Raw genomic sequence first — 14,911 nt, 5'->3', positions numbered from 1 at the left:
CAATGTGACACAAAGGTCACGGGTTCGAATCTCATCCACCCCTTACTTTCAAGTGGAATATTAAGCGCGTATAAGACGTATTCCTGAACCTGCTTAAGTTTTTGGTTGAGATGGTCATCTAACACTTTTTGCTTGGTAATTTCTTTATAATTCAAGGATCATATATTCATATGCCATCGCAATTTGGATCAGTTGTTCACGAACCTTAAGATTATATAAAAAATTTCATGGGAAGATTAAGATTTAAGAGGGCATTTTGGTTGAGATGGTCATCTAACACTTTTTGCTTGGTAATTTCTTTATAATTCAAGGATCATATATTCATATGCCATCGCAATTTGGATCAGTTGTTCACGAACCTTAAGATTATATAAAAATTTTCATGGGAAGATTAAGATTTAAGCGCGTATAAGACGTATTCCTGAACCTGCTTAAGTTTTTGGTTGAGATGGTCATCTAACACTTTTTGCTTGGTAATTTCTTTATAATTCAAGGATCATATATTCATATGCCATCGCAATTTGGATCAGTTGTTCACGAACCTTAAGATTATATAAAAAATTTCATGGGAAGATTAAGATTTAAGAGGGCATTTTTATTTTAATAATTTATAATCAAGTCCATTTCTATCAAAGTAGAAAGACTCCGTAATTCGAATTGGACTCGTAATCCACAGGCTAGTTAATACAAATGAAGCCCGTTTTCTAGTGGACCCATTACAGTTATTGGGCTTTTAATGGATAGCATCAAGTATTAATTTTCAATTTAATAAATAACGGTAGCTTTCAATTATAATTTTGTACGAAGTATGTTATAAAACAGCTCAACATCTTCAATCGTGCCAACCAATAACTAATCATCTTCAATAGTGAGCAGCATTATACGCCCCTCCTAACGGTTTGGTCATACTAATTTATTCTAATAAAATATAATTGTATATGCTTATCCTTAATATCAACAAAATATATCCTAAAACCTATGACAAAGAATATATATTATATATTCACTATTTGCTACTATAAATAAACTTATAGATCATCAATCGTTTTGTGCTAGAAATTAATTCAAAAAAATAGATATAATTAATGTCATGTTGATAGTCGGAGTAGTATGTTTGTCAATGACTATAATACCCTCGTTCGCGCAAGATGTGACGAGTACTAACCCAGCTGTGTCGGGGTCACCGGATATACCAGAGTGCATGGGCGGAGCTAGAAGGGGACATGTGGGGACACTTGTCCCCCCATTTTCAAAAAAAAAAATTAAAAAAAAAAAAAAAATTTAAAAAAGAAAATGCAATTACAGTCTGTTGCGACATTTGCCAGCCAGCCAAACCCTAAGTTTTTCAATTTTCAATTTCTCTCTCTTCGATTCGCCCTCGCCTGTCGCCTTACTTGTGCGCATATGGGCAGTGCTGCTGTAAGAGGCTAGTGGTTGCAGATTGGTGAAGGGTGAGCAGGAGAGAGGTAGGGTGGGTGAGGTTTGATGGAAATTGATGGTGGGTTGTTTCTAGGTGCGGGTTGTAGCTGCTTGCGGTTGGTGGTGTGAAGGTGAGTGGAAATGGTGGGTGATGGTGGTTCAGGTGCGTGGCTGCTGTGGTTGCTATAGTTTGGTTTGGGTGGCTGTTGTGGCTGCTAGGTATGTGGAGCAAGGAATTTGGTTGCTTAGGAGTGGTTTAGGATAAGGACAAATGGGGTGAAGGATAAGGTGGCAGCAAGAAAGGCAAGATGCAGGGGAGTTAAGGAAAGATGTGTTGGATTTTGCTTGTTAGATTGAACCTATACTTTGGACCTTCAAATATAACTTTGATTTGAGACACATTCCTCGTCTCGGGCACAGACCTACACAAAAAAACCGAGGAGAAATCAAGACAAATAAAATAAAATAGAAATAAATAAAGTAAAATAGAAAAAAGAGATATAAAACTAAAACTAACAAAAATTTAAACAAAAACTATACAAGTAAATAAAATAAAATAAAATAACAAAATAAACATAAAGCTAATTAAAACTATGAAAGTAACAAAGAAAAGGAACGAAATAAAATAAATCGAAAGCACATAAATACGAAAATAAACTAGAAACCAATTAACTAAAGAAATTAAATCAAAATATAATAAAACTAAGAAATAAACTAGAAACTTTATTCAAAAGAAAACAAGAGAATAAAAGGGAAAATAAACACGGAAATAACTCTGAAACTACTCCCAAAGAGTGACATAAATGTCACTCATCAAATTCCCCTAAACTGAACCTTTGCTTGTCCTCGAGCAAAGCTACGACAAAAGAGAACAAGATGGTATTATTGAAAGCAAAAGAAACAAAGTAGAAACAGAGAGAAAGAATGTACACTAACTCACTGTCGTAGGAATCACGATCAATTTTAGATACTAAAGACAAGCCATTTAAACCCCTAGATCACCCTAGAGGACGAGTGATGCTCTCGTGAGAGTTTCCTAAGAGTTTACCCCACAACTCTCGATAAAAAACCAAGGCAAGGCAACAAAAGGAAAAGAAAAGAAACATGAAAAGAGAAAACAAACACAAGCTCATATATGGACAAGAGAAAGGGACAAGTACTAATGAATGCAAACCTTTCTAAATGGACAAATGTATGCACGTTCCAAAATGTCAATGGTTGATTGAAACAGAACACCATTTTGAATTGTATGAAGACTCGAAGAATGAACATGAAAGGGACAAGTATGAAGACTCGAAGAATGAACTTGTAATTTTAATGTAATGTTTATGTAATTTTTTTCATCATTTTGAATTGTATGACTAAGTATATATTTGTATTTTGAAATTTTAATATTAAGTATTAACCAATTTGTGTGTGAGTTTTTTTTTTGTTTTTATTTTTTGTTAAGCTTTTCGTAAGTTAAGCATTTTGTCCCCCCAAGTTGAAAATCCTGACTCCGCCACTGCCAGAGTGCCTAAAGAATATAGGAAAGTGCACGGCTAAACAAAAGGACCCAAACGATCCATTTTCCGAGATAGACTACTCAAAGTGTTGCTCAGAGTTCAGAATTGGAGTAGCCAATGCAACATGTTTCTGTACTATTGAGGGTATTTACAAGAATCTTACTCTACCTAATATTACTGCTTTTAATGGAAGTACTTACGAAGCCTATAAACCTCCCTTCTCCCAAGTCGAGCTTGAATATAACAAGATTTTTCAGAACTGTAGTATTGACACCACTTATGCCACATTGTGCGACGGTACGTATATCGATTTCCTCTGATCTCTCGTACATGTATCTATACGTATATAATTAATTTTATATAGATTTAATTTTGAAACAAGCATAATAGGCAATCAAATGATTAATTTTAGTATTTCTTATTGTATGGGCGAGTTAGTTGTATAGTTTGATCCTCAAGATTTAGCCGTTAAGGACAACTAATGCAAACAACTAAAACTTTTACTATGTACTTCGTATTTCCTTTGCGTGCTACATCAATTTGATCAGATCAAACACGTTTAGTTGTTTACCATACTACATATTTTAGTAATTTTATTCTTCATTATCTTATAATTTGAAGAATAACTGATATCATCTCATTTTTATAATAAGGTTTACTAGTATAGGTTGACATTTGAGGAATAATAGAGTATTATTCTTTATTATCTTATTATTTAAAGAATAACTAATATTTGTCTCATTTTTATAAGAATTACTATGCAGATGTCAACCTATTATTCTTTATTAATTTGAAGAATAACTGATATTATCTCATTTTCATTCCTATGCAGATGTGACTAATGCTGAGAATGAGGCGGGCAAAAATGGTGCCACTAAGATTATATCAATTATTGGATTGATTCCATGCGCACTTTTTGTTTGGATGATGATCATGTCTTAATTAAGGATTATATGTATATCATTGTAATTTGGACTTGTGGAATTAATAATTACTTGTATATGCACAATTATCACTAGTGTTTGTCAAATCTGTTGTTGAATTCTATAAAAATAAGGGATCGAAATTCCAAATTATGAAAGAAATCTTTTCCATGGAGTTGCATTTATTAAGAAACAAATGAAGTATAGTTTCTCTATTTTTTTTTGCTTGACCGGTTGACCCGATTCTATTCATTTATTACGTGTTGCATGCTGAGTTCACTCATTTAATTTCTTATACATACTTTCTGTTCAATAATATTACATACACTTGACTTATTCTATATATATATATATATATATATATATATATATATATATATATATATATATATGTACACAATTTTTTAACTCATTTTATATTTCAAAGAAGTTCAAAATTATCAAATTTACAGAAAAATAATATCCTTGATGTAGCTAACTTTTAGTACAATTAGGTATTGTGCATTATGAGAATTTTCACAAAAGTATAATACAAAAATGAATAAATATGGGACTCATCTCTTAAAATTAAAAATGATATGTAAACAATTATGGCCAAAATAATAAGTTAATGTAGCTAACTGTAATGGAGTAATACATGATCTGATTTGGATTGAGTTATTGAATTGGATTCATGAAACTAAGAATATATTTACAACCTCGCATGCCTAGCCATGAAATCAGTCAAGTCAATTTCAAAATTTGTGAATTACAACTTGTTGATTGGACAAAGGAAAATGTTTTATGGAGAAATTGCAACTTGGAGAAATGTGCATCCATGAAATTGGAAGTTGAGATTATTGATAGATTGGTATGTGGTATGTATGTCTAGCAAGTTGACATTATTATTGTTTGTCAATGGCTAAAAGAAAAAAGAAAGGAATGAATTAAGATTACTTCATAATAAATATTACTTCATAACGGAAGACAATGGCAGTGGGAGCAACAATACTCAACCTAACAGTACTAACAAGACAACAATTTTACTAGGATTACTTCCTAAGGCACTACTTTTTATCATTTGGGCGATATTAGTGTCCTATTAGGACAATTATTCATCATTTCATAATCTAAATACTACCTTCGTTTCATATTATTTGCAACTTTGGAATATTTTATATCTCACAAATAATACCCCAAAAGTTGCAAATAATATGAAACGAGATAGTATACAATTTGAAATTACTCATCTTTAAAGCACTTTTGTACTATCGTGAAAAGTCCATTATACTGCAATTTTATTTATTTTGTCATTAATGGTCATGATGTTATTGTGCGTATGTATTTCAATTGAATATAATGGAGTTTGATTTGAGATTTGAGAAAAATAAAATCATCACACATTGTTCTCAATTATCTCTATTTTTTCAATGCCTAAATTTGTAGTTGGACTTTGTATCTAAAATGTAAAAAGTCAAACTTTAGCTAAGCACAAGTCAACTCTCATGCCAGTTGCGCACGTTCACGTGTTTAGCGCCATGCACACATTCTAGAAGTATATGTATGAATACGCAAATGCTATAGCGGTATAGCCCTAATGCCCTCAAATCCCGAAGTCGTGCCTTACTGGCTGATGATTTATTTATCAAGTGGCCCTAAATCTTCAATAGTTGACATTGACTAATTGCAAATTTGGAACTGTATGTCAATTTTAATATAATAAAGTCCATTATTTCAAAACCAGTGGTCATGTACTCTTCAATTGGCTTGATCGATCTTCCATTAATTTGTTCAAATTGAGCATGTACGCTGTATAATTTAATAATTATATAATTTAATTTGCATTCAGGATATACTGAAATTTGATTTTTTTTTTTTTTGTTATTATTTTTTAAAAAAGTTGCCGAATTTAGGTTTTTGTTCTTTTCTTAAAGAAAAATTACATACAGAACATTTCTTGCATGCACATGGCTATTCCATAAAAAGAAATTAATATAAGCTTCCAAGTAGGAGTATAAAAACAGAAGTCAAATGTTACGTTGAACGATTATGCATTTACTACATACGTTATTGCTGGTATTATGAAATGCATGGCTGGCAACTTCCTAGAAGTTGCTTAAAAACCTAATTCTAGATAGCAATAATAATAATAATAATAATAATAATAATAATAATAATAATAATAATGCTGGTGAGGTAAATAATGTGCCATCTGCCCTCATCTATCTCATATAGAAGAATGAACATAATGATAAACTTTATACTTGTATTATACACATGGTGTATCATAAACACTTTGTACACTCAATTTTTTTACTCCTTTACTAGCTCCGTGTGCAAATGAGTAAAAAATAGTCTTTTTACTCATTTATTATGAACGAAAAAAATTATCTTTAATGTACCCAGGTGTATAATAAATTACTTATCTCATTATAATAGTACCTCAAAAAAGCATATAGTGTTGCATAATGCATATAGTTAATTATTGTGGTGATAACTGATAAGAATGTACAAAATTTATACTATACCTCTAACGGCTTTTTAATAATAAGTAACAGGCGAGGTAGCGTCCATTTGTGAGGCACTCAAATACTTAATTGATCCATCATTCTTTACATTATTGAGAGAATGTTAGTTATTATAATTTAAGTTCTATTATAATCATTCTACTGCTATAATAAGATTGGCTATAAATATAACATATGCTTCAATATCAATTATCATATTTACTTACTCACATCAATAAGCTAGAGCTTTAAAAAAAATAGAGAACGAGAGAATAAGATATTAAGCATGAAAATGAATGTGGTATTGTTGGTGTTGTTTGCAATAATGTTGACAACACTATCAATTAGACCTTCATTAGCACAAGACGATGAAGTCGGAAATATGGGGTGTTGGGACAACATTACGAGCTGCCTTGGTGATAATGAAGTCCTATTGTGTTGTCCAGTAATTCAGCAAGAAATAGACAATGAAAGAGATTGCTTTTGTTTGATGAAAGAAACTGTGCAACAAAATGCAACTGTTGCGGCTTCCTTCTCTACCATCTTTACATTTTGTGACATTTCTGGTTCTTTTCAGACCTTATGTCCTGATGGTATGTACAACCTCGATTTCCTTACTCGATCTCATAGCTAATGCGTTTACTTGTTAGATAAGAAATAATAACTGATTTTGCTATTTTTATTTATTATCAAGATTCTGATTCAATCTCGGCTCCACTTGCGTCACCAGACTCATCATCACCAAGTATTTACATTTCATCTCTACAACTTTTATATACGGGAAATGTCGAAATCTAATATATATTAAAATAGGATATGAAATTTATTAGTAAATAAATGTGATTTAAATCCGATTGTCATTCCTTAATACAAGCATTCTGATCATGTTACATTTAATATATGCATATACTTGTTAGTTTAGTCATATAATTTAATTTTTAACTTACTCCGATCCACTAATAAATTAAGTTTACTATTTTGAATTGATTTTGAAGGCTCTGTACCAACCTCGGCTCCAGTAGAAGATCCCTCACCACCAAGTATGTCTTATTCATTAATATGCGATTTAATTTCTTATTTTCATGTGAAGATTTTGTAATAAACAAGATGCGTTATTGATTAATTAGTTGTTAGCTAGAGCAAGTCTAGTATAAAGATTTATACTTACCTATACGACATACGTATTATTTAATTTCTAATTTTTGAAGGTCCTACTTCTACAACTTCTACCCCTGCTACCGAAGTATCAACTCCCTCGCCAGATGAGTCAACACCAGCTGGTAATTTCTTCGTTTGATGCATCAATTAAACTATTTTTAGCTTTCAAGTATAAATTTTCACTTATTTCTTGTATATTCATAATGTTGGTGTATACATAGATAGGGTTATTCATTATCCCTTGACTAGTCGTATCTATCATTGTTTAGGAGAACAAATTAAGCTTTATCCCATATAATATAGGAGAGAATTAAAAGAGTTAGAAGCAAGGCGAGATAAGAGTTAAGCTCTCGGACCTCAGAGTCCAAAGCTGAGGCTAGTGATGCTTGTACGTTTTCACTTAACAATTGGATCATATAATAATTTATGCGAGGTAACCAAACAAAGCTTAGTCTAGTGTTAAAGTTTGCACCTCCCAACTTTGAGGTTGTGGGATCAAACCCCACTAAAGGCACTTTGGGGTGGGAATTCTCTTACCCTTCCCCCCTAATCCCAAAGTGTCTAGCCCGCTAACCCAAACCAGGAAAACCTGTGAGAGGTTCTAGTCTGATAGAGCCATTTTCCTTACCAACCCAAAATAATAATAATAATTATAATTTATGCGAGGTATATTTTGATTTTTTTTTTTTCATGTACAACAAACAGGTGTTGGCGAATGTTGGTCAAAGATATTAACTTGTACCGATTCGAAGTCTGAGAGTGAAATATCAGAGTGTTGTCCCGTTGTTGAACAAGCAGTAACAGATGAAAGTGAGTGCTTCTGTGCTGGTGCCAAGATCGCTGTTCTTGATGATCCTTCAAATGCCGACACTTTTGATCAGTATTTGACGCTTTGTAAAATCAGTGAATCTCTTGACACATTATGCACTAATACAAATAGCAGTACTAGCAATGGCACAGGAAGTCGGATTCCAAAGAAGACGAAGACCGGCCTAAACATAAGTGGAAGTAACAACAATAATATTGCACATATAGTTGGATTACTTCCTAGTTCACTCTTGATTATTTTCGCAATAAGTTTCTTGATTTAAAATAATAACTATGATATCTTGATTTGAATCATTGTATATATATAATCGTTCTTTATGGTAAGAATAATTTATTTAAGTAAGTACTTTTTGGAGGGAATATTTTCAATGTAACGTTGCCAAGTGTCATTTTGAATTCGCTTTTAGTAATATGTAATAGATTCTTTGTACGAGTATTATTTTATAACTAATAAAAGTTGTTATAAAAAGTTTGCTAAATTAGTGCAATAATGTACATGTCCATAATTACAACTTTTTACATAATTTTGCTAGCTAAGTAAAAATCAAAGATCGATATTAATGATTAGAGTTGTACTCTGGCATGTGCATAAGTCATGTTAATGCACTTATTCGGATACATATATAGGGATATTAATTAGTAAAAGTAACACAGGAATTGGATCTCATCCTAGCCTTTACAAAATAGAATAGAGAATAATAGGAAACTATTTTTATTAATATGCTGATTGTTGAATGGAAATCATTCGTTCAACCTGAAACATTCAACTATATTAAAACAACTTGCTATTAAAAGAAGTATATATATACGTAAAAATAAAAATATAATATATATCAATACTAATCGAGAAGGTCAAATAGCTAGATGTTAACTCTCAAGGGAGGTTCTTTCCAAAAATAATTAAGCACATACTTACATGTTGTATGTTTATAATTGAAAAGAAAAAAAATACAAGGTCAGGGTCAATCATATATATTTTCGAAAATACATGAAGCTCAAACTAATAATACCTAAGGAAATTTCATTCATCATGCACTACAAATCAAATAAATATTAAGAATTATTGTTTTTTTTTTTTTTTTAATCAACAATACCAAAAAAAAACAAGTCTACAAATAGAAATCAAATTGAGTACAAAATATAACAAACACGTAACAACAAACCAAATACATACTTAAGAAAAGAAAATGAGCAAAGTGTTGTGCTTGGCTGCTTTGATGGTGGTGCTAGCGGTGTCAACACCACTAGCGGCACAAGCACAAAATGGCGCTGATTTACCAGATTGTGTAACAAAGCTCAACCCTTGTGGCCCGTTCATTAACTCGACAACCGTCGTGCCACCAGCCACATGTTGCAAGCCCCTAGAGGTGGTGCTTAAGAATGATATCCCTTGTCTTTGTAACATCTTTAGCAGCATTGAGTTGATCCAGACCTTGAGTCTCAATGTTACTGAGGCACTTACTCTGCCACAACGTTGTGACCTCCAATTTGATATAATTGCTAAGTGTGAAGGTAATTAAGTTTTTCCTGATTTATTATCTAGTAAGTATGTACATACATATAATATATATGTTATTAAAAGTTAAAATAATGTGACAATTAATTTATTACGAAGTGAAACATGCAATGGTTACTGACGTGGTTATTGTTTTTCAAGCAACAGCGCTAGCTAAGGCTCCATCAATGTCTCCGACTACAGCTCCAACTCCAGCTTCAGGTTTGAAATTTGTGATTTTCTTTTTCTTTTTTTTTTCTTTATAACTAATTTATTTGTTTCTCCTTTGTCGAAAAAAATAATAACTAATTTATTAATGAATTTATGATACCGTCAAGATACAATTGTACTTTTTATATTTTATCGACCCTTACTAGCTTAATAAAGAGATAATAAATCTTGGCTTAGCTTTAGTAAAACTAAGTTGTTCATGATTTTAGAGGTTAGTAATGGTATATAAATACAAAATACGAAGTATTGGCTATAGGATCCTAATTAATAATAAAAATGTGTTTTTTTTTTTGTTTTTTTTTTTGTAAATAATAGTTAAGAAGTAGAAGTATGAAATTGATTGGCATTAAAAAATTTGTAAGTATGGACTAAGAAAAGTGAGCTGGGTTAATAACATTGCTTGAACTGGATCAAATGTTTGGGCTTTTTCTTGCTTTTGTGAAACTTTATGTCTCTATTGAGGGCCTGTGGACCTGGGTCCTTTTGAATTTTTTTTTTATCTTTCTTCACTTTCTTTCCTGTGTTGAAGTATTGCTTATTGCTCACCCAATAAAAGGGAAAAACCTGCATGATTTCTCCATTCTTCTCTTTGTAATTTATTGTTAACTGGTTAGAAAATGAGAGAGACAACATGAAAGGCTTTGATTTATCATGCTTCTGCCAATTTTCAAAAATTGACATTTGTGCACAGCCCCATTGTCATGTTAGGTTAGGCCATATTTTAAAAATGACGTTCACGAGTTGTCCGCGTGCCAATTTGACCTATGCCAAATTTACTCTAATAGCGTTTAAAAAGTAATAAATTCTCCCTAAGATAATAAGATGCATATATTTATTCGTTTGTCTTAGTTGTGTACTTAAATACTAATTTCTAGATACATCATGTGTATGTAATCTACTCATTGTGACATGAGGGACAATTGAATTACACAGAGAAGACAAATTCATGTTCATTTTGTGATCTTCATTTTCACATCATGTTACAAGTTATAATAATTTGCACCATGTGCTAACTTAAATTGGTCCTACTCTACATGTCTACATTAGATAGATACAAAATGTGTCATAAATCAAATCACTGATAAATCTATTCATCTACGATTCACAATATAAGGTCTATCAAGTATACTCAGGCTAAACTCTACTCATCAGCTAGATATTTGTTACTTATTAATTGGTAATTCTTCCATATTTTATGATAACAAGGGATAAAAACAATGTTATTTTCATTTTACGTGATCTACTCATTAAATTATTTTGAGTTAGACATTTCGAGATAAACTTAGGCCAATAACAAAATATGGTTAACTTGGATCTTCAAAATTACTCCATATCTTTTTATTTTTAACAAAACAAACAACACAGTACAAAAATAAAAAATACACTACTCCGTATATTGATAAACACACATTTCATGATAGACTTGAGTCAAAACCTAATAAGATAAGTTCCAATTAAATCCTCTAAACAAAATCACCATAAAACCTAACCTAAACTAAACTTAAATAGTTAAACCCCCGTGACTCCTTAAGATAAAATCATTCCAAGTAAAAAACAAAAACAAATAATTGTTGTTCACTATAATCCTTTAGAAAATGGGCAAATTGTCGGTGGTGGTGGTGGTGGTTTTACTGGCGGCGCTAGTAGCGTGCACGGCGGCGCAAGGGTCGGACGGAATACCCTCGTGCGCAACAAAGCTAGCGCCGTGTTTCTCTTACTTGAACGCCACCAAAACACCGGATACAAGCTGTTGTACTCCACTCAAAGAAGCGGTGACAAATGAAAGAAAATGTCTTTGCAATATTTATAATAATCCTGCTTTAATTCAAGCTTTACAAATTAATGTTACTCAAGCTCTTAATCTCATCACTCTTTGTCATATTAATACTGTCAAAGATCCCAGCACCTTTTGCAAAGGTTGGTTTTATTTTAATTAATTTAATTATTTTGGTTTTTGTAATTTTTATGTTTGGTTTTGTCATTTATAATTTTCCCTTGATTTTGGTTTAAAAAGTTTTAATTTTGGTTGGGTTTCTTTGAAAAAATATCATTTCTTTGTTTGCATATGATTAAGTAGTATTAGTCTGAAATTACTGTTTAATTTGCAATCGAATTATTCAATTAGTATCAAAATTGTTCTTGTAAAATTCGATGTTTTGGATTTTAAATGTTATTGGATTTTGATTTTGAATTTTGCTATGCAATTGATGACTCAGGTAGTAGTAGTGTCACTAGTGTGGATATACTGTTGATTTGCAATCCTATAGTCCAATTACTCGTATTATTGATTAATTTATTTTGAATACATATGAATATGTGTATTTGTTGATTTTGTACCCTTTTGTTCAGATTTAGCCCAAGCCCCATCTCCATCTTCTTCACCTGCCGCTGGATCAACCCCAACTCCTCCAGGTAAAAAAGTTTCCATTTTTGGAATGGCCTTTTGAAATTTGATTTTTCTTAGTTTCTGTTTTTGGTTTATTTCATTTTTTGTGACAACTGACAATAATACTAATTGCAAAATTGAGTGCTTTTTTGGATTGATACATTGTGTCTGTGACAAATTGGGAAGAATTATAAATGGGGATGGAGAATTTCTGGTTGTTGTGGAGTGGGTGGGGTGGAGTCACTATCATGATTTCAAGTGGTTTGTTTTGATATCTTGTTATGGTAAAAGTTTTGATAGAGGCGTCGACATAAGTTGAGCTGGATTAGCTGTATATATTATTGGTTCGTAGCCAATTGTTGCCCGAATTTGTCAAACTTGGGACATTTGGCTTCTAGAGACCGACCCGTCTTGTGCTTGTAGTACTTTGTTTACAAGTGACTAATTGCACACTTCAAACAAAGTGCTTCTTCCATTCCACTTGAAGACCTTTTCTAGCACCTTAGCTTAGGTAAAGGAACCTTAGCTTCTCCTTATGTTAAGCATTTAACATGCGTGTTTGAAAATTGTCGAGCTACTTAAGCAGAATTATACAAGATTGCTGTCTGTCTATCCTTAGTACCTTTTATGATGCCAATTGAATCATTGGTGTCATGAAGCAAGGATAAGGATATTGGTGTTGGCTTAGACTCTCAGTAGTCAGGACTTCGCTATCAATTATCCAATGTTTGATTGGTTTGTTAGCCTTATTTGATTGAAAGAGGAGGGGGGAATAAAGGTGATACTACTACCTAAGATGATTTTCATTATAATCAGCCAGTTGCGATTGGCAAGATGGCTTACTAGCCCAGCCCTTTCTCCCACCACTATCACCTTTTGTCACCAATATCCCAGCAGTGGAAAGCTGGAGACCACACTGCCCTCTTTCTCCCTCGTTTACTCATCTCTGTTGTATGGTATTATTGTTTTCTCCTCGAATGCATTTGACAAGAATGAACAATGATAACAGTTTGAGAAATTTTCTATTTTCATGAACAAGCTGACCGGTTACAACCTAGTCAAGACCACAGGGAGGGCAAAACCCCCTTCCCCAAGGCTAACAAAAACTAGCAGAAACACAACCTATTAATAACCACTAATATCAAAAGAACTATACCTATATCTGAAATTGTTTGCATTGCTCATTTGCTCCTAAAGTAGTCCATCTGAACACTCTACTGAAGTTAGTGGTCTGCATTCAGTCGAAGCCATAGCTTGTTCTGCTGCATTAACTGAGCTTTGTAACAACATTGAAAGAATAGATGTGGAATTGATTCAGGCCTATCAGGGCCATTCCCACATATAGTGTAGACTGTAGAGTTGAACATGTAAAATGCTCTTTGATGGTTCCAAACAGGCAACCCCCCCCCCCCCCAACACACACACACACACACTCTTTTTCTCCGGAAAGAGAACAATGTTATGAACTAGAAGGGGTGATTTCTTTTCCATGTGGTCATGTAGTGAAATTATGTTGATGGGTTTTGATCTTAATTTTATTTGGTAGCATGACCAACCTCTGCATATATGCTTTGTAACAAGTTTGCTACCGGTAGATAGGAAAACCATAATACATTAATTTGCATGAAACCCATTTAATTTGGATGTACTAAACTAAGCTAATCATCTGATCAATCTTTGCAGGGAGCGCGTCTACAAGCAGTCCTCCTGGCAATGCTGCCCCTAAGATCACAGGGGCTGGTTCGGTTGGAATAGTTTCTATCTTACTTATGTTTGGGGCATATACAATGTTTTAGTATGTGCTTTTCTGCTCTTTTGATATCTTTAATTAACTTGTGTAATCTAGAAATTATTGCATGATGATCATAATCATCATATCATTATTGTGGAAGACATCAATTCTGATGAGGCCATTCAGTGTTTGAACATTTTCCTGAGTATCTAATTAATTTTTAAGTGCTTTCTTCCATCACAATTTGATGTTATACCTGGGTATTGTCTAATCCCGTCATTGATTCATTGATAAAATTGTAAATTGTAAATTGTTATAACAGTGTAGTCTCTTATAACCATACTCATGGTTTGGAACATTACTTAAGCTGAAAGAATCGCAGTTGGCATAGATAAGTTAAAATCTCTACCAACTACTCTTTGGTGAAGCCGGGCTATAGCTGTGACTTCTCCTGGCTCTTATAGAAGTGTACTTATACCTCTACAGCTCTACCTTATATAGAGGAGTTGTATTATCACGTTTAATTCTTAGTCGGTACAAGACTAATTATAATCATCTAAATAAAATCATACCAATCCAAGCAATAACATCAACCACTCTAGCTAATTAGAAGGTAGAAATTAGATTGTTTATTATTCTTGATCAACAAATAGTTAGAATGTTTACGATAAGATATTGAGCAAGGTGAGGCCATATGTTGAAACTTTTCAAGAGAATGTTTTTATGCTACGAGGTAATTAACAAAGTC

At 32.5% G+C, this 14,911-nt stretch overlaps 2 protein-coding genes across 3 annotated transcripts; both read left to right on the top strand.

Annotated features, from left to right (window-relative positions):
* Positions 1–6,565: 6,565 nt before the first annotated feature.
* Positions 6,566–8,770, top strand: LOC110732246 (cell wall integrity and stress response component 1-like). 2 transcript variants are annotated; one of them, XM_021912160.1, is made up of 5 exons: positions 6,566–6,926; positions 7,028–7,078; positions 7,329–7,373; positions 7,542–7,613; positions 8,197–8,770. In XM_021912160.1, the coding sequence occupies exons 1-5, from the start codon at positions 6,620–6,622 to the stop codon at positions 8,580–8,582; spliced, it is 861 nt and encodes a 286-aa protein (XP_021767852.1). In that variant the 5' UTR covers positions 6,566–6,619; the 3' UTR covers positions 8,583–8,770. The 2 variants fall into 2 exon arrangements, with proteins under 2 accessions (XP_021767852.1, XP_021767853.1); XM_021912161.1 differs by lacking the exon at positions 7,028–7,078.
* Positions 8,771–11,420: 2,650 nt separating this feature from the next.
* Positions 11,421–14,403, top strand: LOC110732726 (lipid transfer-like protein VAS). The gene is made up of 3 exons (XM_021912713.1): positions 11,421–11,962; positions 12,395–12,457; positions 14,115–14,403. The coding sequence occupies exons 1-3, from the start codon at positions 11,641–11,643 to the stop codon at positions 14,225–14,227; spliced, it is 498 nt and encodes a 165-aa protein (XP_021768405.1). The 5' UTR covers positions 11,421–11,640; the 3' UTR covers positions 14,228–14,403.
* Positions 14,404–14,911: the final 508 nt, after the last annotated feature.

The sequence above is a fragment of the Chenopodium quinoa genome, unplaced genomic scaffold (genome assembly GCF_001683475.1).
Source record: "Chenopodium quinoa cultivar QQ74 unplaced genomic scaffold, ASM168347v1, whole genome shotgun sequence".
Taxonomy (NCBI): Eukaryota; Viridiplantae; Streptophyta; class Magnoliopsida; order Caryophyllales; family Amaranthaceae; genus Chenopodium; species Chenopodium quinoa.
Note: the sequence above shows the minus strand (reverse complement) of the source record. Positions and strands in the feature narration are given on the sequence as shown.

Coding starts and splice junctions, on each gene's coding strand:
- LOC110732246 (XM_021912160.1), top strand. CDS start 6,620: ATGAAAATGAATGTGGTATTGTTGGTGTTGTTTGCAATAATGTTGACA. Junction 7,079..7,328: donor ACCAGACTCATCATCACCAA/GTATTTACATTT, acceptor TTGATTTTGAAG/GCTCTGTACCAACCTCGGCT. Junction 7,614..8,196: donor AGATGAGTCAACACCAGCTG/GTAATTTCTTCG, acceptor TACAACAAACAG/GTGTTGGCGAATGTTGGTCA.
- LOC110732726 (XM_021912713.1), top strand. CDS start 11,641: ATGGGCAAATTGTCGGTGGTGGTGGTGGTGGTTTTACTGGCGGCGCTA. Junction 11,963..12,394: donor TCCCAGCACCTTTTGCAAAG/GTTGGTTTTATT, acceptor CCTTTTGTTCAG/ATTTAGCCCAAGCCCCATCT. Junction 12,458..14,114: donor ATCAACCCCAACTCCTCCAG/GTAAAAAAGTTT, acceptor CAATCTTTGCAG/GGAGCGCGTCTACAAGCAGT.